Source organism: Zalophus californianus, chromosome 3 (genome assembly GCF_009762305.2).
Source record: "Zalophus californianus isolate mZalCal1 chromosome 3, mZalCal1.pri.v2, whole genome shotgun sequence".
Taxonomy (NCBI): Eukaryota; Metazoa; Chordata; class Mammalia; order Carnivora; family Otariidae; genus Zalophus; species Zalophus californianus.
In genome coordinates, this window is record NC_045597.1 from 74,926,862 (window position 1) to 74,950,949 (window position 24,088).

At 40.6% G+C, this 24,088-nt stretch overlaps 2 protein-coding genes across 7 annotated transcripts in view; both read left to right on the forward strand.

Annotated features, from left to right (window-relative positions):
• The first annotated feature begins 10,707 nt into the window (after positions 1 to 10,707).
• The window catches only part of LOC113919824 (phospholipid-transporting ATPase IB-like), a 237,857-nt gene continuing 224,476 nt past the window's right edge, over positions 10,708 to 24,088 (forward strand). The window contains exons 1-4 of one of the 4 annotated variants that reach the window (XM_027589591.2): positions 10,708 to 10,836; positions 11,499 to 11,581; positions 15,017 to 15,112; positions 17,714 to 17,832. The gene's annotated coding sequence lies outside the window, so the exon portion shown is untranslated. Of the gene's footprint in view, positions 10,837 to 10,992; positions 11,045 to 11,210; positions 11,370 to 11,498; positions 11,582 to 15,016; positions 15,113 to 17,713; positions 17,833 to 24,088 lie in introns of those variants that run through there. The other 3 variants (XM_027589588.2, XM_027589592.2, XM_027589589.2) reach the window with 3 other exon arrangements.
• On the forward strand, positions 10,771 to 20,550 carry RNF6 (ring finger protein 6). Of its 3 annotated transcripts, none has more exons than XM_027589602.1 (5): positions 10,771 to 10,825; positions 11,499 to 11,581; positions 13,922 to 14,132; positions 15,017 to 15,112; positions 17,714 to 20,550. In XM_027589602.1, exons 3-5 carry the CDS (start codon positions 13,940 to 13,942, stop codon positions 19,474 to 19,476), a joined length of 2,052 nt encoding a protein of 683 aa, XP_027445403.1. In that variant the 5' UTR covers positions 10,771 to 10,825; positions 11,499 to 11,581; positions 13,922 to 13,939; the 3' UTR covers positions 19,477 to 20,550. The 3 variants fall into 3 exon arrangements, with proteins under 3 accessions (XP_027445403.1, XP_027445404.1, XP_027445405.1); XM_027589603.1 differs by lacking the exon at positions 10,771 to 10,825 and adding an exon at positions 10,993 to 11,044; XM_027589604.1 differs by lacking the exon at positions 10,771 to 10,825 and adding an exon at positions 11,068 to 11,204.

Below are 24,088 nucleotides of genomic sequence, written 5' to 3' on the forward strand. Positions count from 1 at the left end.
CTCCCTGCGATACTTTATGGTATGTACATCTGATCACAGGAGGTAAAACCCATATTTGGACAATTAATAATTTAGATCCATTACAGACTAAATGTGTATTTTTGGACTAGGCTGGGAATTACCATGCATGCTTTCTCTAGAATATGCATTCTGAATCATAAACAATGCTTATTGAAATGAAGCACTTCCAGATTTAAGTTCTTGTCTCCTATTCTCCTTATTCCCAGCCCAGTTCATTATAGTTCTTTCCAGATATGACGTCGTTCATATCTTAAAGATTGATTTATTTTAAAGAGGGAGGGAGGTGCAGAGGGAGTGAGGGAATTTTGAGCAGACTCCTTACTGAGCTCAGAGCCTGATGCAGGCCTCCATTTCACAACCCTGAGATCATGACCTGCGCCAAAATCAAGAGGCAGACACTTAACTGACTGAGCCACCCAGGGGTTCCCTTCATATTTTAAAAAGACAGTTCTCAACAGTGCATGTGTGGACTATTTCTTACACAGGAGTCATTCCCCCTCCCACCTACCCTCTGCTCCATCCTCCCTCCATTACTCCTCTGACAATATTTACTGAGCTCCTATTGTATGCTGTGCCCTTCTGGCTGCTATGAAAACAGCTACTGTGGTGTCTGGAACATGGTGGGTACTCAAAAATGTTTATTTCCTTTCCCACTGACATTGACCTTCTTATGAACTTGTCCATCCCTGTGCTCTTGCCTCTTCCAGTAAAATAGATATGCTTTAATCTTCTACTTGTTTGCCAAAGCTGTCTTTTTATAAGCCTGAGTAGAATTTGGTAACTTTTAACCTCTTCTGGGGATATTTGTGACCACAGGAATGGAAAGTTTGCTTAGGTCAACTTTATTTATAAATGTGATTTAATATTGTTAAATGTCAGTTTGTGTCATAAATAGGGAAGAAATTGCACTTATCTCTCTACTCTTTTCAGTCATTCATTCATTTATTCAATATTAGCGTATGGCTTCCACAGATACTGAGGTAGACCCTGGAAATATCAAGAGGAATAGGACCAGAAGCCTGCCCCATACACATCATAGTCTAGTTCAGTGCTTCTCAATCCTAATTGCACATTACAATAATCTGAGAGCTTTAAAAAGAAATCACTGATGGGGCGCCTGGGTGGCTCATTCGGTTAAGTGTCTGCCTTCGGCTCAGGTCATGATCCCAGGGTCCTGGGATCCAGCCCCGCATCGGGCTCCCTGCTCAGCGGGGAGCCTGCTTCTCCCTCTCCCTTGCCCGCCACTCCCTCTGCCTGTACTCTCTCTCTCTCTCTCTGTCTCTCTCAAATAAATAAATAAAATCTTTAAAAAATAAAAATTAAAAAAACCACTGATGCCCAGATCTAATCCTAGACTAATTAAATCTGAATGTTTTGGCAGATTTTAATCTGCCATACCAAAAATTTTAATAGCTCCTTAGAAGAATCTAATTTTAGCCAGAATTGAGAACCGCTGGGCTAGTGGATATGAGGGGATTTAAGGTAGAACTATAAATATATCCTAATCACTTGGAGAGTTAAATGTATGTATGTATGATATGAGATATGTATATTACATACCTATATCTATTCTTACTTACCCCCCCTCACCCTAAGGCAATATTAAGACCCTCAGAGAGAGGAGTACCACGGGTGTTTTGAAAAGTGCTTCTGTTTTCTCTTCCTCAAACAAGTAGGAAGACAATTATGTGATAAGTCACTATGGGTTACTATCAGATCACATGGAAGGAAAACATAACCAAGGTCAAAGAGTCAGTGAATTTTCTCCAGAAGTGGAGATGTCAGAGCTTATGAGTCCTAAAAGAGTTAGCCTGGTAGAGAGAGATAGGATTAATTTTTCCCAAATGAAAGAACCAAGCTAGGCTAGACATTAGCCCATCTTTGCTCAACTTTTCTCCCTTTCCTGTCTTTCTTCCCTCACCACTGAAAGGTTTTTCCTGGAGAATACTCCATCAATAAATCACTGACTCTTGCTCTGTTGCTAGGGAATCCAACCTAAGATAGTTGATAGCTGGAGGAATCCCAATAAGTAAGGATGACCTTTTGGAGCTGCCATCGTCTGCTAAGGGACTGGCCACAAAGCCCTTAGTGGAGTTTTGACAGTCCTGGCACATGAAAGAGTGCAGCAGCTAAGGTTTTGCCCTGTGGGGAGTTGGTGTGTATTGCAGGTGGAAGAGAATGCCCTGGCTGGTTGTCCGGTATTTGAGAGGTATGGAGGAGGTAGTTATTATAAGGGCTGTGGAATGGGATGGCTAGTGCTGGGCACCACTGATGAACCGAGGAAAGAAAATGGAAGGTGCAAGTCACTTGATCATGAATTAAAAGTGAAATGTGAGAGTCAGAGGCCACTCCCTGACAGCAGGTTTAGGTCTAACTTGCGGGAGCAGCAGAACTGCAGGGAAGGCTCAATGCTTGGTCAAGGCAGATCTGTTCTGAGAGGAAGGGAGTGGAACTCTGAGGTTACAGATCTCATACAGACATAGCATGTGAACCCCCACCCTCCCCCTGAATTAATGGGCCTGCAGAAGTAGTTCTCACCCCTTGCTAGGAAGGTTCTATCTCCTACCTTCCTTCCCTTGCTGTGCAGGAATCTCAGATGAAGGCAAGGATTTTCCACTGCCCACTTCTGGATACCAGACCAAAAACCTGGGGTCACATTTCACCATGATTCAATTAGGGATGTGCTTGTTGTGCTATAAGTAGAGAGTAATTGGACCTAAATAACTTTTCATCAGCAACAATAGGGAGAAAATATCTAGGAGGGGACCACAATTGTGCTTGAGCAAAGCAGGTAGACCAAAAAGCTGGAGAAAAGAGGATTTGTCAGTATAGGGGCATTTCCCCATGAAATAGGATTGAATTCCTTGGAAAGCACCCCGTTTCTGTTATGCTGTTGAATGGCCCTTGGAAACTTGGAAGAAACAGTGGTTTACATTAAATGCAGTAGAAACGCCAGAATTGCCATGAAAGGCTGTGGAGGAAGAGATCAAAAGGCTCAGAGAAGTGGGCATGTGTCTCAGTCAGCTCGGGCTTCTATAGCAAAATACCACAGACTGGGTAGCTTATAAGCAACAGATATTTTTTTTTACAGTTCTGGAAGTTGGAAGTCTGGGATTAGGGTGCCAGCATAGTCGGGTTCTAATGAGGAGCCTCTTGTGGGTTGCAGAATGCTGACTTCTTGTATACACATGGCAGAAAGATAATAAACTAGCTCTCTAGCTTTTTCTTATTAGGGCACTAATCCCATTCATGAGGGCTCTACTTGGTGACCTAATCCTCTTCCAATGGCCCTGCATCCTAATACTCCCACGGTGGGGGGCGGGGTTTGATTTCAACATACGAATTTTGGAGGAACACAAATAGTCCATAACACCATGATAGAATGGATCTACTATAGAAGATCAGAAAGCCCACCAGCTGATTATTTTTTCTCAAGAGGTCCCAGGGAAAACTAAGGCAATAAGAAATTCACAGGTAAAAGGGCTACCAGCATCCTCGAGAGACCATTCTCTGGAGGCTGAGGCTGATAATAAGAGATGGTGTTACAGAACTGGGCTTCCTGGTAGCAAAGGGGATTAGAGAATTCCAGAACAGCAGAGGCCAGGTGACAGCACTTAGCCATCAGAAGCACTAGTCCATGGCCTCAGTTACTTCCCTGGTTCCCAAATGTATCATCAGAATTAGAATGCTTAGCTGTTGGCAGAATCCTCACATTGGTTCCTTGAGCTACTATCGTAGGAAACTCCAAGGAGTAGTCCCTAAAACCACCCCTCTTCCACCAAGATAGTAAATAAAAACCTGTACTCCAGGCCAGGGGAGATGGCAGAGATTAGTACCATCCATGAAGACTTTTTAAATGAAGATATGTTGCTCCTTGTCGTAGCCCTATTTAATTTGTGAATCTGACCTTTGCAAAAACTTGATGGATCATGACATAGGACAGTGGAGTACCACAAACTTAACCAAGTATTGGCCCCACTGCAGCTGCTTATATATATATATATATTTACTAGAGTCTATTAATACAGCCTTGGTACATGTATTCAACTATTAATCTGTAGATATGTTCTTTTCTATATTCACCAGGAAGAAGGATCAGAGGCAGGGGGCAACCACATGGCATGAACACAGGAGACCCTTGCCCCAGGTCAATGTTAATTATCCTGCTCTCTGTCATAATAGAGTTCAAAGGGACCCAGACAACCTGGACATCCAGAAGAATATTACGTTGATCTTCTACATTGATGATACCATGTTATTAGAACTTAGAAGCAAGAAATGGCAAGTACTCTGCATGCCTTGGTAATATATATTCGCAACAGAAGGTGGGAGATAAAGCCTACAAAGAGTCAGGGGTCTGCCACATCAGTGAAGGTTTTAGGGGTCCAGTGGTCTGGGCATGCTAAAACGTCTCTAAAGTATAGGGCAAATTATTAGACTGTGCATTCTTACTGCTAGGAAAACAGCAGAATGCTCAGAGGTCTCTTTGGGTTTGGGAGGCAGCACATTCATTACACTTGGGAATATATTTATCAAGTGACTTAAAAGGTTGTTATCTTTTAGTAAGGCCAGGGCAATAAAGGGTTCTATAGTAGGTACAAGCAGCCCTCCCACTGGGGCCATTTGAGCCAGCAGATCCCATGGTGCTAGAGGTATCTGTTGTAGAGAAAAATGCTGTTTGGTTGCTCCTGGCAAGCCCCAATAGGCGAATCACAGCACAGCCCCTGGGTTTTTGGAGCCAGGCCATGCCATCTGCAGCACAGAAGTATTCAGCATTTGAAAAGCAGCTCCTGTCATGCTACTGGGCTCTGGCAGAAACTAAGCATCTAACATGGGATGCCAAGTGGCCATGAGACACCAAGTGATCCTAAGTTGGGTTCTGCCAGACTTACTGGGTCAGAGGGTGGTCTGATGGTTGTAGCAGCAATGTGGTGTAAAGCCATTTCATACATCTGGGATTAGGCTCAAACAAGTCCAGAGAGCACAAGTGAGCTGTGTAACAGGTGGCTGGGAACCCCATGTCACCTACCACTGTTGTACCAATGCTTCTCCCTCAACACATAGCCATGGCCTCAGGGTGGGGAGGAGGGTCCCTGTGACCAGCTGACACAGAAGGAAAAACCTAAGCTTGGTTCATGGATGGGTCATCTTTGTATGGTTATAAGCTGAAAATATCTGCTACCGTGATTTAGCCCAACACGGGGGTGGTTCTGAAAGGGAGTGGTGAAGGGAAATCTTCCCAGTTGGTGGAGTTTCAGGCAGTGCATTTAGTCAGCAACTTTGTTTGGAGACAGAGTGGCCAGGGTAAGGGTGTACTCTATAGTGACAAATGTTAGCTCAGCTTATTGGTCAGGAGTTGGAAGAAGAAAGATTGGGGAAGGTTGGGGAAGAGACAGATGGCTGGATCTATGGGAGGGCACAGGATGTGAAGATCTTTTATAGCACATAATGCCCACTATAGAGTGTCCACTGCAGAAGAGGCACTAACCAACCCACCACATAGGTTGAGTAGGCTAGCAGATGTCGGTCAGCCTATGTCAGTGGCCACCCAATTCTCACACAGCAGGCTAATGGATGGAGCAGCCATGGTGGCAGAGATGGAGGGACGCACGAACCCAACAACTTGTACTCTCTCTCCAAAGCCAACATAACTACTGCTGCTACTAAATACCTATCAACAGCAGAGACCAACGCTGAGCTTTTAAGGAGGCCAAACAGCTGCTGAGTAGCAAGTTGGTTACACCAGGCCTTCCTGATGTAGAGTAATATTTCATCCTGACTGGGTTTGACCTGTATTCCAAGTATGGGTCTGCTTTTTCTGCCCACAGCCCTTCATCTGGCACCACCATCCGAGGACTCTGACATGGAATCTCATATAATACAGCCTCAGATCAAAGTCTGATATTCTGACATGGGATCTCACATAATGCTGCCTCCAACCAAGGGGCTCACTTTATAGCAAGAGGGTGTGGTGGCGGGCACTCCGCCAGGGGCTCCACTGGTCATAACACATCTCACACACCACACTGCGAGGGAGCTGTCAGATTGATGGAGTGGACCTATGGCTGGTGAAGGCACAGCTGAGGCTCTAGGTTTGAAATGACCCCTTGTGAGGTTGGAGCATTATCCTTCAGGATGCAGTATACTTCCTAAAGCAATGGCCATAATATGGGTCGGTGTCCCTAGTAGGTAGAATACATGGGTCCAGAGATCAAGAGATAAAAGTAGGAGTCGCCTGCTTGCCATAACTCCCAGGGATCCATTTGAAGACTGTGTTTCCTGTCTGCAACCTCAGGCCCTGCTAGCCTAGAGGTCAGACGTGGGACGCTTCCTCCGGCAAAAGTCCCACTAAACTTAAAGCTATGGTTGCTCTCTGGTCACTTGGGGCTCCTAATGCCAGAAGACTGACAAATCATCAGGAGTTGGGGCTACTGCTACATAATGGAGATGGAGAGGTATGGTGCTTGGCACTCAGGAGGTCCACTGGGGGCATTTCTTGGTATTCCCATGCCTGGTTGTAAATATAAACAGATAAGTACAGCAACCGCAGCCTGATAAGAACATGATAACCAGGATATGAAACCACTTAGGGAGCAGTGCCTGGGTTAATCCATCAGTCAGACCACCTATACTAACAGAAATGATAGCCAAAGTGGAGGGAAATCTAGAAATGGTGGTGGAGGAGGGAGATAATGACTCTCATTTGTGAACTTGAGATCAACTACAGCAGTAGGGACTGTAGTTTGTCCCATTACCCTCTTCTTATAAAATTCCCCAGAAATTGTGACGCATAAGAATTCTGGAAAAAATTGTGCTTGGATGGAGTAACTTAATGGGAAAAGTAAGGGATCTACACATTACAAAGGGCAGACTAGAGTGAATTCTGTGTGTGCTTTGCCCAAATCCACTTTATAAGATATTTCATCTATATTTCAGCTTCTCTGAATGTTGGATAACAATTCAGGATGCCACCTTCCCTAGAGGATTGTTGACCTCCCCTGCAAACCTCATGCAATGGCATGGGGACACACAACAAAAATTGGTCTTCTTGGATAACACTTGCTGGTGAATTTTGTGGGGGATCAGTTGAGGTTCATTCTTATTTCTCTGTCTTCCTGGCCAGTCCTGCTTCCTTCACTCCAGAGAGCACTTCCCTAATAAATCACTTGAACAAGAATCTTTGTCCCAGGCTCTATTTCTAGAGAACCTGAACCAGGACACAATCTCTGGCCTAATTGGATAGGTGAAATTGATAAGACTAGTCCTGAATACCTTGGATTTCCTTGCTCAACCTCCATTCTTTCCTCCTTCTAGCATGCCATCTTGTACAAAGGCTGGAACACTAAGAGTAACCTCACCCAGACTTTTCTACAACTACAGTTCTAATGCAAATTGGATTCTGCCAATTAAAATGTATTCACCAAGATGTGGAAAATGGAGCCAAAGCAAAGGCCATATTTCAACCTACTTGGGGCTGTTTTTCTGACGGTAAGCAAGGTATAGAGAAAGGAGGATTTTCTGCAGTAGGATTCAGCACCCAGTTACCAGCTTTGATGGTGTTAAGAGACAACCGATGGTTGTGGTGGCAGATGTTTTTGGATGTTGGCTTCCAGACCACTGTACTGCAGCAGTGGACGCAGTACCTTCTTGACTCAGGACTTTCAGGGGCAGCCTGAGAGGTGGTAGCTCTCCTCTTCAGTAGGTTCTGTACGAAATGCTCCTTCCATAAGTACTTCAAGTGTTGGATTTAATGCCTTCAGTGAATCCTTAAATAATAATGTTAAAATTAATTGTAAAAATTTATATGATGATCCTGAATTTCTCTTAGTTGTTCCCATACTGTCTATAAACTAAGTAAGATTTCAACCAAAACTTAGATATCTAAATCAACTATTCACTTTTGCTTTTTAAATTTCAATTAAGGCTGCCATTGTAAGAAGCCAAAATCATTTAAACATTATAAGAACACAAAACACCAAATATACAGAGGACCTTTTTAATGTCATGGTTTAAATTCTCTTAACACTATTTTTTTTAAGATTTTATTTATTTATTTGTCAGAGAGAGAGAGAAAGAGAGAGATGGAGAGAGAGAGCGCAAGCAGGGGGAGCGGCAGGCAGAAGGAGAAGCAGGCTCCCTGCTGAGCAAGGAACCCTACGGGACTCCATCCCAGGACCCTGGGATCATAACCTGAGCCAAGGGCAGACGCTTAACCGACTGAGCCACCTAGACATCCCTGCACCTTTTTATTCTTAATAAGGGCGCCTGGGTGGCTCAGTCGGTTAAGCGACTGCCTTCGGCTCAGGTCATGATCCTGGAGTCCCAAGATCGAGTCCCCCATCGGGCTCCCTGCTCAGCAGGGAGTCTGCTTCTCCCTCTAGGGCACCTGGGTGGCTCAGTTGGTTAAGCGACTGCCTTCGGCTCAGGTCATGATCCTGGAGTCCCAGGATCGAGTCCCACATCAGGCTCCCTGCTCAGCAGGGAGTCTGCTTCTCCCTCTGCCCCTCTTCCCTCTCGTGCTCTCTGTCTCTCATTCTCTCTCTCTCTCTCTCTCAAATAAATAAATAAAATCTTTGTTTTTTGTTTTTTTTTTTTAAGATTTTATTTATTTATTCATGAGAGACACAGAGAGAGAGAGAGAGAGAGAGGCAGAGGAGAAGCAGGCTCCCAAGGAGCAGGGAGCCCGATGCGGGACTCGATCCCAGGACTCTGGGATCATGACCTGAGCTGAAGGCAGACGCTTAACCATCTGAGCCACCCAGGCGCCCATAAATAAAATCTTTAAAAAAATATATTCTTAATTGTAAAAAGTCCTGGAGTTAAAAGATGTATACACACTAAAAAGGCCAGGTGCCATTTCAGTAAACTCAGACTCATTAGAACAGAGATTTTGGCAGGTTATGAGACCTGGAATGAAGATGTCCAGAATGATTTGTCTCTCTGTCCCAATTACCATATCTCATCCCCCTTTATAGTCACTTTGTCTTGGGCTATAAAAACTGAAGGAAAGTGTTGGATTCGGGTTATATACATTATCCGTTTACTCACAAAAATCTGCAGCTTCCCACCAGCTAAATCACTTGACTGGATTTTACATTTTTTGACTATTAGGATATATACATGTCTTTCAGTTTAAAGGTATTTGCACTTGATGGACTAGTACTCTTTTTAAAAACTCGGTAGATATTTCAAATGATTTCTGCTTGAATTCTGGCCATCTCACCTGTGGCTTTCTCTGACTTGTACTCACAGTTTCTGAGGTCATTGTACTAACATGCATTAATCCTGTTTGCAGAAAGTTTGCATTTTTCTCTGCTCATCCATGCAGTAAGCTGAGGACAATGTGCCAGGAGCTGCGCTGAATTCTGGGAGTATAAAAATAATAAAACTATTTGTTCAAATTTATGGATTTTAGAATCTTGGAGGAGATGCATAAATTAACAGAAAATCATTGTGAGTACTTGCTCAGTGGCTGTCTTTTTCCATTGAAAAGGAGGGCAAGGACCTTGTTTTATCCTCTGCTGTTATCACTAGCACTTAGTACATATGGCACCCCATATTTGTCAAGTAAATGAATATATGCTAAAGTAGAGTTATATGGAGGGAGCTATGGGAGCCCTCAAAGGGACATCTGCCTGGTTTTATGTGTGAATTTTGGGCTGGAGGGTGGAGTGAGGGTGTCACTTCAGAGATGTCAGAAAAAGTTCCTTAAGATGGGGAATGAGCTGGGTCTTGGGACTGCATTATTTATATATTTCCATCTTAGTATCTATATGATTTTTTTTTTAACTTATCTACCCCTACTAAAGCCATAGCTCGTCCATGCTTAAGACTACATCTTCTACCGAGGTGCTCACATAATTGCTGGCAATAGACTAGCTCTTCAAAAATTAAGGCAGGAATGAATGAATGAGTTAATGAACGAGCGAATGAAGAGTAACAGCAGTGTGAGCACTGTGCAATGATTAAGTCTTCTGGATGGTAGGGTTGTTCGGAAAGGAACCTACACCAGGTTGGGCAGAGCCCTACTCAAAGGCTTAATTAATGGTGAAGTGAGTTTGGTTAAGTGTCACGTCTCAGCAGTAAAACTAGGGACATGTAAGCGGGGAGTTTCCAAGTGCATTCCTATCGGGAAAGTGAAGAAATACAAATAAAATCACTTTAGAATGATGGGGATTTGTAGTTTCCAGGTGCCCGTGAGCAATAAAGGGAAGAGCTTGGCTGATTAGTTACGTGGTACCCGGGCAGTAAAGAGATAGGAACAGACTGCTGCTGGGTTGCATGCACTCCGTAGCCAGGCTCGGCAAACAGGCCACAAGAAAGAACAGAGTAGGTGCTACTGCTTCCCAAGGGTGGAAAGCAGGCTGTCCCCAGAACTATGCAGCTGCAGGAGCGCTGAGCGGCCCGGTACTTGGCGCTCCAGAAGGAGGCCCTGGGACTATCAGCCCTGGCCGCGAGCACTGACGGGACGGAACGCGGAACGCTAGTATCCTAGATCCCGCCGGACGCAATTTTCAGTAACACCGGCGAGCGCCCAGCTGGCTGTGCCGCGTCTCCGCTCGTCCGAGGGGGGACCTGGCTGTGAGAAAAAGGACTGGGGCATTCGTCCCTCCTCCGGGGCCGCCAGACCAGCTGGACGACCCCAAGCTGAAGCACGGGCTTCCGGCTTCTCCCTTCAGCAAACGATTAGAGGGTGCAGTGGCCCCTCCTGCCCGTGGGTCACAGCCTTCCAGGACCCCAGAGGAGCGCCACCCGCCACAGACTTTCCTCCGGGGAGTAGGAGGACGGCCCGACTCCCGACGAGGTGAGCTGCGGGTAAGGCGCCGAGCCCGGCCACTACTTCCGGGAGACGCTGAGGAAAGCCAACCCTCCTTGGCCCCCGTCTCTTTTCCGATTGGTTAACTGCTCTCTGAATGCGCCCCCCCCAACTGGTGATTGGCTCAGATGCGCCGTCTGTCACCTGCCTCCCTGTGGGAATCCAGGTCGCTAAGGGAAGCGTTACTTGAGGCTCGGTTGGGAAGAGGTTGGTTTGGCCCTTGAGCCCAGTTTGTTTATTGGAGTGCGAACCGTACTCCGGCGCGAGCTCCTGTCGCAACGGCCAGGAAAGGAACCAGTAGCGGGACGGAGGGCGGGGGTGGCAAGAAAGTGAAGGTTCAGAAGTAAACTGGAGACACCTAACCCTGGTAACATCTGAATGGGAGCAGGCTAGGAAGGAAGGCCTTTGAGAGGGGAGTTGTAATCCCAGGAGCTGTGACAGTGTAGGAGGGAAGGCCTAGTTTCTGTTGTGGGAGAAAAGGGCCTTGTGGGAGGTTTTAATGACCTAATTGTTTGGGGATCTAATTTTCTAGGTGAGTGTCTAACAAAATCCCCCGAAGATTTTTGCTTTGACTTTGCAGCAGAGCTTTGACTTTGCTAGCCATTCCTGTCCTTCAAAGAGACAATTTATTTAATAATTCCGTTCTCTCTTACTGCTTCAGATGGGCCGCTCTCAAAAAAAGCACAAACAATTGAAGGATGGATACCATTGCACATATTAAAAGCATGTTGAAAGGAAAATAAGGTACTCACTTTGTTTAATTGTGGTTAATTGTATAAGAAAATCACCTTTGAGGTGAAGCTCTTAAAGTTTTGAATAATGGTAGGGTAGCTTGATTTTATTATAGCTTTCAATTTTTATGATTGTTTAGTACAAAAATCATATTACTGCTGTACCTACCAAATGTGCTCCTTGCTAATGATGGTCTAGTCCTGTTTATTCTGAAAATGGACAGAAATCTTGAGTTTTTAATAACGTTAATTTGTGTTTGGGTAGTGCTACTAAATCTTTCCTTTAAAAAACTGTAATAATCACTGTAATAAAATCCTTGAATGTATAACCTAATGTTAGAATGTAAGTGAAATTGAATAGTTGCTTACTCGTACATAGTTTAGACTTGTAGACTAATGTATTTTGTATTTAAAGTAGTTTGCTTAAACACTGAGTCAGAGTTGCAACAATTGCTTCACTGGTCACCAAGCTATTTGATCCTCCAGCCTCCATTAAGTCATGTGCTATATTACACATACCCTTCATTAACATCCAGAAATTGTCAAGGAATAGTTTATTTCATCCACAGAATACCCGAATTAGCTCTTAAAGATAGACCTGGGCCCTACCTTGGAAAATTCTGATTTAGGATTGGAGATGAGATCTGGGCATCTGTATTTTTAAAAATTTCCTCAAGTGGAACTAGAGGGTATTATGCTAAGCAAAATAAGTCAATCAGAGAAAAACAATTATATGATCTCACTCATATGTGGAATTTAAGAAACAAAATAGGATCATAGGGGAAGAGAGGAAGAAAAAAGATGAAATCAGAGAGGGAGACAAACCATTAAGAGACTCTTAATCATAGGAAACAAACTGAGGGTTGCTGGAGGGGAGGTGGGTGGGGGAGTGGGGTAACGGGGGATGGGCATTAAGGAGGGCACGTGATATAATGAGCACTGGGTATTATATAAGACTGATGAATCACTGAACTCTACCTCTGAAACTAATAGTACATTATATATTAATTAATTGAATTTAAATTTAAAAAAAAATTAAAAATGTCCTCAAGTAAGTTTGTGCATTCCCAAGTGAGAACTGTTAACTCACTAATACAGGTGTTTAAGAAATTCTAAAATATTTATGAAACAAATAATTTTCTCCGTTGATTTCTTTATAGTTTAAAAATAAGCCTCTAAGGAATGATGTTTAAGTATAATCCAAAAATAAGGTTTGCCTAGGCAAGGTCAGAAAGTTTCACTGGTACTCAAAAATCTCTGGGACTAACCATTCCAGGCCTAAGGATGAGATTTGCTATGGGAAGACACAGAGTGCTCTGCTGTACATTCACAGTCCTCAGAGCCATGTGTTGAGTACTGTTTCCTGTTAGGTTTAAGAAGAGACCAACTCCAAGTCTGTTCAGTAGATATAGTCGGTTAAATTATTTTTACCTCAACATAGTACAATGGAGGGTAATATTACAAATAAATGAGTTTTATTTTGGAAAGAATACATTTGCTGGAAATAAATGTAAATCATAGCCTCCCAGTAGCTCTTTGCTTATTAAGTCAGCTTAAAATTTGTATGCTAACATCAAGTACCCAGATATTTGAAACATCAGTGAGGGCTTTCTGATCAACTTTACCAGAGAGTGAAAGAGGTTAAAAAAAAAAAAAAAAAGTGAGATAATCACTTTGGTATTCAGGAATTAGAAATGAGTGATGAAACCAGATCCAGTCTGACTTAAACAATGGCTTTGAGCAAAGAAGTAGGTCCGATTATAGTCTTACCTCCTAGAAGCTCTTTTTCATTTTATATGTGAGTTCTTCACCGCAAGATTTGGCATATGAAATATATGAGTAGAGGACGAAATTTATTTTATTTTATTTTATTTTTTAAGATTTTATTTATTTGAGAGAGAATGAGAGAGAGAGAGCACCGGAGAGGGGGGAGGTCAGAGGGAGAAGCAGACTCCCCGCCGAGCAGGGAGCCCGACATGGGACTCAATCCCAGGACTCCAGGATCACAACCCGAGCCGAAGGCAGCTGCCCAACCAACTGAGCCACCCAGGCACCCGAGGACGAAATTTAAACTGAAAATAAAGAGGGTGCCTGGGTGGCTCAGTTGGTTAAGAGACTGCCTTTGGCTCAGGTCATGATCCTGGAGTCCTGGGATCGAGTCCCGCATCAGGCTCCCTGCTTGGCGGGGAGTCTGCTTTTCCCTCTGACCCTCCCCCCCCATGCTCTGTCATTCTCTCTCTCTAAAATAAATAAAATCTTTAAAAAATAATGAAAATAAACATGAGTTAAAAACAGGAAGCCATGTGTAGTCTATTGACTAACAGCTTGAATCTAATGTATATTGTTTGAACAGAAAGCGAGGAATCTCAGTATGAATCCCTCTAGATCTAGATCGCATGATGGTAGTGAAGAAGTCTCATCTCAGGACCATAATCATCGTGAAAATGAGAGAAGATGGCAGCAAGAGCGTCTCCACAGAGAAGAAGCCTATTATCAGTTTATTAATGAGCTCAATGATGAAGATTATAGACTAATGAGAGACCACAATCTTTTAGGCACCCCTGGTAAGAGATGGGTGAAAGAGGAGACACCTTTTTTATCATTATAAGAGGAGTTTCAAAATAAGGAGGGTTTTTTCCCCTTCTTCCCTCTCCCAAAATATAATGCACTATTTATTAAATTTAAAAACTTTTTAATATAACAAAATAGAAAATCATTGGCTTACTTCTGTATTTGATAAGTAAGTATGAATCTTGGACATGGAGCACTGTTATACAAATGCCAAGCTAACAAATAGCTTAATGTACATAATAGTGTCAAATATTTACATATATGGTCCTATTTCTCTTTTAAGTAATATTTGTACAAATAAAATATTATTTAGAACCCAATTTTAACTCATTTGAGGTATTATAATTTATTTATTTAGCTGAATTAATAAAACTCCAAAAGTCCAGTGTGCTTCATGAATTTTGTACAGTCATTTCACAAATGAATTAATTAAAACTTGTATGTTTGTACAGTATATATTTGTATATTGCATATTTGCACATTGTATATTGATAACCCATATAGTGAACTACTGAGGTAAAATTCAAACAAAGATTCAAAGTTCTCTCTAGAAATCCAACCTTTTAAATTTCTTTTTATCTCTGACAAAAATCTATGAACTAGAGCTTCTAGATTCCTAAGTGTATCAATTGAGAGGACCTTTTAAATTTTTCAAATTAAATCCTATTTTTTATTTACTAAAACATAAATGAAATACAACAAAAATGATACATACCTGTGTCAATTAAATATTTTTAACTGTCTTCAGTTTAACAGAACGTGAAAATGATAGAATGTCTTCTACAGATTGCTGAAGATTAGTCTTACCCTTCATGAGTTCTCATAAAACAATAGTTTAAAATATTTACTTTCAGTGAGCAATTTTTTATTGTTTTAGGAGAAATAACATCCGAAGAACTACAACAGCGGTTAGATGGAGTGAAGGAACAACTAGCATCTCAGCCTGACTTGAGAAATGGGACAAATACCAGAGGTACTGTGGACTCCTTTCCATTTGAAGCAGGTTTGATTGGAGCAATTGCGAATATGAACTTACTGTATCTTGTATAATATGTTTGTTTTTAATGTTTTCCAGTTTTAATGTGATGTTCAGATAGCATTTACCCATTATATGCAAAGCAGCATACTTAGGCAGCATAGGACAGGGGTTGAATACAAAGACGTTTTTACACACAGATTGCCTTTAGGGAGCTCATAGTATACAATTAAGTTAATTACCAGCATAGTTCTTTTTAATCTTAGAATGTACACACTACTTTTTTTTAAAGTAATGGAAATTTATACCAAGCGATACAGAAGGACTGAATGAGGAGACCTGCTTTATTGTTTTTAGTTTTTTTGTGTTTATCATTTTATTGAACAAACACTAAGTCATAGTATAAGAAGTTTTTAAGAAAAAAAAGTGTAAAAAAAGAAAATTCAAACTAAAGAGAAGTATACAGAATTAAAAGTAAAGCCAACTTAATGTAGCCCTTACCAGTTCCATTTCCTTCCCCAGTGATATTTATTATTGGTAGTTTCACTTTTTTTTGGGGGGGGTAGTTTCACATATTATATTAAGATTATTGTATTAGTTAGGGCAAAGACTATTAAAAACTCAAAAATGTAATGGTTCAATAAGATAGAAATTTATTTTTCTTTCGTGTTAACAGTCCAGGGAAGATAGGCAAATTTTACTCCATAATCCTCCTGGAACCCAGCCAGCCAGCAGAGTAGTTCTACAACTGTGCCATCCAGTGCAGGAGCTACTGACCACGTGTGACCATTTAAACATAAATTAGGTAAAATTAAGTAACATTTAAAATTCACTTCTTCACTCCTATTAGCCACATTCAAGTGTTCAGTAGTCACTGCACATGGTTAGTGACTTCTATATGAGACAGCACAGATGTAGAATATCTCCACTACTGCAGAAAGTTTCACTGGACATTGCTGCTCCAGTGTTGTTTGTATGATCATGTTAAGTCACAACCACATCTAGGTTCTACCTGGCAGGTCTAGGTTCCAGAAGGAGGTTCAGGCACCAGCCCAAAAGTGAGATATATCACTTCCATTCCCATTCCATTGATGAGAGTTTAGTCACATGGCCACACCCAACTGCCAGGCTGTTCATGTGACCATTACAGTGCATTTACAATGGGAGAAGGGCAGGACAGGTTTTGTTAGATAATTAGTGAACTCTTTTACGTATACACATCATCACTATATTCTAGTAATTAAAGAAGGAAGTATCCTTTAGAATGCTTTTTACCTGCCTTTTACTCCTGTCTCTTTCCAAATTAAAATGGAAATTGGATATTAACCCTTTCTCCTCTCTATATGTAGGTATGAGAGTTGTACTATATTGTTATAGCTGGTAATACTTATCCTTTTATTATGTCTTAGCTTGTATCTTTAGATATGGCTAAAGTTGCTGTTTATTTTATTGACACCAGAAGCTGATTAATAACTTTAACATATAAAAAAAGGTTTTTATAAGAGATTGCAGTATGAAATGAAATCAAAGCAATCTCATTTAACAGCCGTTTTTGTGTTGAATAAATGTTAAGGTTAAAGTCTGTGTAGTTCACGTGCATTAGAATGCTTTTCATTGAGTTTTGCCCTGTATATATTCCACTGGTTAAAAATGGAAAACAAGCTTCCCATAGTAACAGAATTGTCACCAAAAAAGTTTATCAGGGGCACATTTACTTCTAAATTGATTCATTCAACAATATTGGGAGTCTGATTTGTACCAGATACTGTTTTAGAGGTTGGGGATTTAACAGTAAATAAAACAAGACAAAACCCTTCATCTTCAACAGAACTTACATTCTAAATGAACAGAAAATATGTTATGCGTAATGGCTAACAATTATTGAATTCTTCTATGTGCCAGGTATTGCACTAATCATTTTATATGCAGTAACTTATTTTATTCTCATGATAACCCTATGGCATTTATACTTTTATTATCTCCAGTTTATAGATAAGGTTACAGTCATTAAGTAACATGCCTAAAGTTTCCCAGCTTCACATAAAGACATGATGTAGTTCTAATATTGTATTCAGAAAGCCGTATTTCTTGAGATACACATTTTTGGCAGTTCCTGAGAAATAGGATAAAATTCCCAAGGTTACAAAAACATGTAATTGCAAAAATGCTGAGTTACCTTTACCAGAAGGATTCCACGAATTCAAGGTGAATTATATATAAGTTTTGCCACTATATTTTATTGATTTTACCATATGAATAAAGCATTTTAAATGTACAATTTTAGTATTGGATCTGTTCCTCATTTGCCTTAATATTTGCCAGTAACAGGCATATAGAAAGTAAAAGTGAGGATTTCTTCAGGGCTTTGCATAAACAGTATTTATATTTTTATAATACATAAGAATGTATTATAATATGCTTATAGTATGTACCTTTCTTTGAGAAAGTTCAGTTTTTTTGCCATTTTTGATTCCTTAAAATGCAGATCCTCTTAAATATAACTTAATTTAATAAAAACTTTTATCTTGTAGGCTTTTAATAAAAGTCAAACCATAGATTTTAGGAATTGATCTTAAGTTGATTTGGTTTGCTTTCCAGACTCAGAAGTCCCTAGAGAAAATTCAAATGAAGATTCTCTGCTAGAATGGTTGAACACCTTTCGACGCACAGGAAATGCAACTCGAAGTGGCCAAAATGGGAACCAAACTTGGAGAGCTGTGAGTCGAACAAACCCAAACAGTGGAGAGTTTCGGTTTAGTCTGGAAATACACATAAATCATGAGAATAGAGGAATTGAAATTCATGGTGAAGATCATACAGGCATTCCACTTTCAGACATTAGCAGAGATCATACTACAAGTAGGCAACAAAGATCAGCTAGTCCTGTGGCTAGGCGAACAAGAAGCCAAACTTCAATGAATTTCAATGGTAGTAGTTCCAATATCCCAAGGACTAGGCTTGGTTCAAGGGGGCAGAATTCAGTAGAAGGCTCTTTCTCAACATTGGGAAGATTAAGAAATGGAATTGGGGGAGCAGCTGGCATTCCTAGAACTAATGCTCCACGCGCTAATTTCAGTGGTCACACAAACCAGTCGGGTGGTAGTGAACTCAGGCAAAGGGAGGGGCAGCGGTTTGGAGCAGCACATATTTGGGAAAATGGGGCTAGAACTAATGTTACAGTGAGGAATACAAACCAAAGATTAGAACCAATTAGATTACGGTCTACTTTTAGTAGTCGAAGCCGTTCACCAATTCAGAGACAAAGTGGCACTGTTTATCGTAATTCACAGAGGGAAAGTAGACCTTTACAGCAAAACATGAGAAGGTCTGTTAGGAGGCGAGGTATAACACGTGTCTTTTTAGAGCAAGATAGGGAACGTAGAGGTACTGCCTATGCTCCGTTCTCTAACTCAAGACTTGTGTCAAGAATAACAGTAGAAGAAGGAGAAGAATCCAGCAGATCCTCAACTGCTGCACGACGACATCCAACAATCACACTGGACCTCCAAGTGAGAAGGATTCGTCCCGGAGAAAACAGAGATCGGGATAGTATTGCAAGTAGGACTCGATCTAGGGTAGGGCTGGCAGAAAATACAGTCACTATTGAAAGCAATAGTGGGGGCTTTCGCCGAACTATCTCTCGTTTAGAGCGGTCGGGTATTCAAACCTATGTTAGTACTATCACCGTTCCTCTTCGTAGGATTTCTGAGAATGAGCTTGTTGAACCGTCATCAGTGGCTCTTCGGTCAATTTTAAGGCAGATCATGACTGGATTTGGAGAATTGAGTTCTTTAATGGAGGCCGAATCTGAGTCAGAAATTCAGAGACATGGTCAGCATTTACCAGAGAGGCACTCAGATCTGAGTAACGTAGGTGCAGTTAATGACATCAGCCAGCGCAGTGAGGGTGCCTCTCAAAACAGGCGGGCCCAGGAAGACAGCACTGCAGTGCATGGCGAAAACCAGACCACCCAGCCTCATGCCCGAAGCAGTGATAATAGAGGTGGCAGGCAGTTGCGAAATTCAAATAACGTAGTTGAAACTGGAACGCTACCTATCCTTCGCCTTGCTCACTTCTTTTTACTAAATGAAGGTGATGATGATGATCACATTCGTGGTTTAACCAAAGAACAGATTGACAATCTTTCCACCCGGAACTATGAGCATAACAGTATCGATAGTGAACTAGGGAAAATCTGTAGTGTGTGTATCAGCGACTATGTAACTGGAAACAAGCTCAGGCAGTTACCTTGCATGCACGAATTTCACATTCATTGTATTGACCGATGGCTCTCAGAGAATTGCACTTGCCCCATCTGTCGGCAGCCTGTTTTAGGGTCCAGCATAGCAAACGATGGGTGAAGTGTTGGGTCTATTCAAATAGTACATTTTAGTAGAGCTGAGTATTTAAGCGCTCTTTTGTTGAATCATTTGTGATGAGCTAACCAGGATGAAAAAGAACAGATTATTATAGTTTGAACTATTTTTTGTGTGCTTTTTTAACTTGTTAAAAAGAAAATTTATATAAAACTTAAAATGGCAAATGTTAAATTATACACAAGTACAGAATAGTTAATATTGCTAGAACCAAATAATCTTTAAAATGTTTTTATTTTGGTAATTTTGTCATGCTAAGCACTTTTGTATCTGCACAATTCAGTAGGTTAAAAGTCAATCTTTTCTTAATAGCACAGCAGACGTTAACTTGGACTTTCATGTTCCATAGGCTTAGTACCATGTGCAGACATTGGTGTCTAAATAAGCCTTTCATTCACTTTTTGTTCTAAGGACAATATCTTTTCACGAAAGTGTGTTTGGCTGAATGTTTCCTAAATATATTTAAGTTACTTGAAATGTTAAATTTAATATGCAGCATACCATATATGTATATATAGATATATAATTTTAAGGTTAAACTATTCAGTCTAAAAACTACAGTGTGGTTCCTATTTAAGCTTTTGGCCTATTACTGCATATGGCACAATGTTTAACATTTACAGAATCATCTCTGGGAGGAAGTAGATTAAGATATTTAAAAATAGAGATAATTTACTGAAGCGTCTCTGACAATCTTACTAGACAGTAAGCAATATGTAATACTGAACAAGTATTTCTTCACTCAGAAATGGAACATGGACATTTTAGTACATATAGATTATTTAACTTGAGTTCAGCCTTTTTGTGACTTTTTTGAACGTGCAGACAGTTCTTTGGATTATATTAAGTAAGGTATACAATATGCATGGTTCCTTAAATTTTCTTTTAAAATCTAAAAAAAAAAAAATGTCTATGAAGAATCAAATGCATAGATAATATGTTAAGTTCACTTGGAGGCCAAAAAACTCCACATAATACAAAAAAAAAAGAATGTAGAATTTATATAAACACAAAGTATGCATTGAAGATTTATTTCTACCAATAAATATTAAAACTAAAGCTGTATGTGAACTATTCTTTTCTATTGGTCCCCTGTGGTTTATTTACTCAAAAAAAAATTTTTTTTTGCACCTACAAGGTGCAGGCAGTGTTAAAGGTGTTGAGGATTTAGCTGAGGACAAAGTTCCTATCTTCATAGGCAAGAGGATATTTGCTCTTAGAAACTGAAAATCAGTTGATAAAATGAATTACTGAATTACATGACTTCTCTGTTTGTTTTTTTTTTAAAGATTTTATTTATTTATTTGAGAGAGAGAATGAGATAGAGAGAGAGCACGCAAGATCCAGGAGGGTCAGAGGGAGAAGCAGACTCCCTGCTGAGCAGGGAGCCCGATGCGGGAATCGATCCCGGGACTCCAGGATCATGACCTGAGCCGAAGGCAGTCGCTTAACCAACTGAGCCACCCAGGCGCCCAACTTCTGTGTTTGTTTATGAATATCTGACAATAGTTCAAATCCTGTGGTGATACTGCTTGGGCAAAATCACAAAAACAAATACCTCAAGACCAGATTCTGTGAGATTTACATGTATCTCAAGATTTAGTTTTACTTTCTGATTAGTAACTGTATTCAATTCATCATGTAAGATGCATACACAGGAATTTTTAGGGAGTGCATTTAACACCTGGAGTGAAAGGTTTAGTAAGAGTCATGACTTTGTCTGGAGTAAGTGGTTTATATAGTTCATTTATGGGGTATGGGACTGGGATGTTTGAAGGCTTTAAATACCAGACTAAGGAATTTGGCTTTACCTTACAGACTTTAGATGTCTCTTGATGAATTTTAGTGGTGAATGGTAAGACCATCTTTCATGTTTCAGGAAAATTGGTGTGGTGTAGTGTTCAGAACACAATGGAATGGGGGAGGAGAGCAAAAGAAATAATAAAGGAATTGTCATTTTTATTATCAGTTATCATCATCCTCAGTTGTTCTCTAACCTAGGGCAATGGCAATGAAACTGGAAAGAGAAGGGAGTAAAAATGTTGGGGAAAAGGACATTATTTGGTTTCTTGTTCAGTATGAAAAAGTGGGAGAGTGATATATTCACAGATGGAAAATCACCCGAATAGAAGAGGGAGAGGTGTTACAAGCTATGCCTATTTATCTCAAATATAGCCTTATTTGTGTATCTCACTCATTTCAGTGTTACCATTTGTTCCCAGTATGACAAGAGACTAAATCCAGTATTTATTGCTCATATGGAATATTCTTCAGGAAGTTCTACCTCCCCTGGGAAATGAAAACAAAAAGGGGGGCGGTGGATAAAGAAGAAAAAGTAAAAGCACATTGATTCTTTGTTTGACTTACTCCTTTGCAGGACATGGTAGGACCAGCATGTAAAGGGATCCCAAATAGGCATTTGAAATAGAACCAAATCCTATACTATGTGGAAAATTCCCTGAAAGCAGCAGGAAAGCTTAATGTATTTTGTAAATTGGTATCCTAGTTGGGAACAAAGAAGTGTATTCTTTAATATTTTCATTCGTTTCCCAGTAAACGAGGCTGATGACAAATACAAAGGCTTTTTATTTATAGCCTCTATTTAGCAATGATTGTACCCCTTATGGTTCCAATATAGAAAGGAACAAATAGTTTGAAACTCTTCATTTGAATATTATGTTCCATGTCATGTCCTTAGAGCTTGTTTTTTTATAGTATGGATGTCTTGCAAACTTCTATTTCAAAACTGTCAGCTTCCCAGCTGCTTTCCCTCTTGCATCCCAGATTTTTATCATTTCAACTAGCATTGACCCGTACTTGACTATCTTTTATTCATTCTGGGGTTATTTTTCTTTCAGTATTTAAAATGAATTTATAATTTAAGCCTCCCAAGATCTCCTTGAAGTATTACTGCCACTTAACATAGTGGCAGAGTTTAGAGTCAATCACAGGACCATTTTCCTCCAAAGCTTCTGCTCTTCCCACTCAATTCCATTTTGGAAAGCAGAAATGTTTTGAGAAGTTTTCAGTCTAATTTACTCCTTCCTAAAGATATTTTTCTGATTTTCTGACTTTGTGATAGCATGTCTTTGTGATTACTCTAATTTCCATGTGCAAATACATCCTTTCTGTCTCACAAATGATGAGAGGACTGCTCCTGAAAGTTATAAAGCAGAATCTGTGTTGTAAGGATGGATCCAGAAAAGAGGTGAATGAGGCATCTCTGTTAAGGAGCATGGTTAATAAGCTGAGTTTGAGGCTTTTTCATGAATATTACTCATAGACAAGAACTTCTAATGAATTTCCAATCTTCTTGCCCCTCTCCATTTGAATAATGTCTGGCCAGAGGAGCAAGAAATTGTGTAGAAGTAGTGCTCCACATGAAGGGGGTAATTATTCCCTTTGCAGTGGCAGTAGGCTTATTTGGGGTCTCTTCTTCAATCCTGTGTCAAATTGGAAGTCAGAGAGCTGGTCTATCTGTTAATACAGAAGATGGTTTCCCAGCAAGCCAGAGCCATCCATCACTGAGAAGTCCAAATGTTTGATGTTCCAGAGGACATGACAGCAAGTGTCAGTGGTGACTGTTTCCTCACTCTCTACAGGCAGGTTGTGAGTTCTTTTCAGTTACTATGGAGGTATTAGACCCTGAACATCCCTGCCCTTATGATAATTAGGGATCAATTACAATAATTACTCTCAGCGAGTTTTTTGTTTTATTTTGAGCATTAAATCTGAAGACTCTGAGTTGGCCCCTATACTTTTCTTTTTCTTTCCTCCTTTTTTTTCTTTTAAAATAATATCCTATATCTTCTGCAAAGTAAAAAACACTTTCAGGTGTATTTTTTCTCTATTGTATTAATGTCTCATTTGAAGACCAAGAAAGCTCTTGGTTGCCCAGTATATATGGACCCTTCCTTCTCACACATTTAACCGAAAAAAGTGCCCCTACTTAACCATAATCAAACTGTCTTCTATGCAATTGCAAAACATTTTCACATTCTCCCCAGTGGGAAATACTCCAAATTCATATATAGTTTCTGTATTGTGAAGTGACACAATTCAGCCACTCTTATGTGTTCAGCTTCCCTGCATGGTGTCCATTCTTCCATTAGCTTGGATTTGATCAGGTTTAATTGTGATCCCTTACCATCCAGCTTATGGGATAAATGATAAACGTAGCTTCTATCTACCTGATAGAGTGAAGTGGAATAAAAAACTAAAAAGCTGGGAAGACGTGTCCTTGATTACATTGATTACTGGTAGAGAATGTACACACATCTTGCTGAACAAGCTTAGTAGGATGAGTGATAGAAATACTGAGTCTTGTAAACATCTCTTTGTTGACTCCCTTATCAGAATGTAGAGTAAGTTATTTGGTCAACCAATTTGGCTGGCCCTGATGCTGAATTAGGGCCACTTTCAGAGAGACATCCAGAGAGAATTTCCCTATTGGTGCTGGGAGTGAGTGTGGGTGGTGGCTCAGAGGTTTGAGGAGATACTAGTGACCAGCTTTGATCTTAGCACTTTGATGTGAGTACTTGGTTCAGGGACTGCTATAATGTTGAACAGTCCCGAGTCTTTGTATAACAGGTTAGGG

Bases quoted from the DNA above. Each gene is read 5' to 3' on its own strand.
- RNF6 (XM_027589602.1), top strand. From the start codon at position 13,940: ATGAATCCCTCTAGATCTAGATCGCATGATGGTAGTGAAGAAGTCTCA. The intron at 14,133-15,016 runs GTAAGAGATGGG...TTATTGTTTTAG, and splicing joins CAATCTTTTAGGCACCCCTG to GAGAAATAACATCCGAAGAA. The intron at 15,113-17,713 runs GTACTGTGGACT...TTTGCTTTCCAG, and splicing joins AAATGGGACAAATACCAGAG to ACTCAGAAGTCCCTAGAGAA.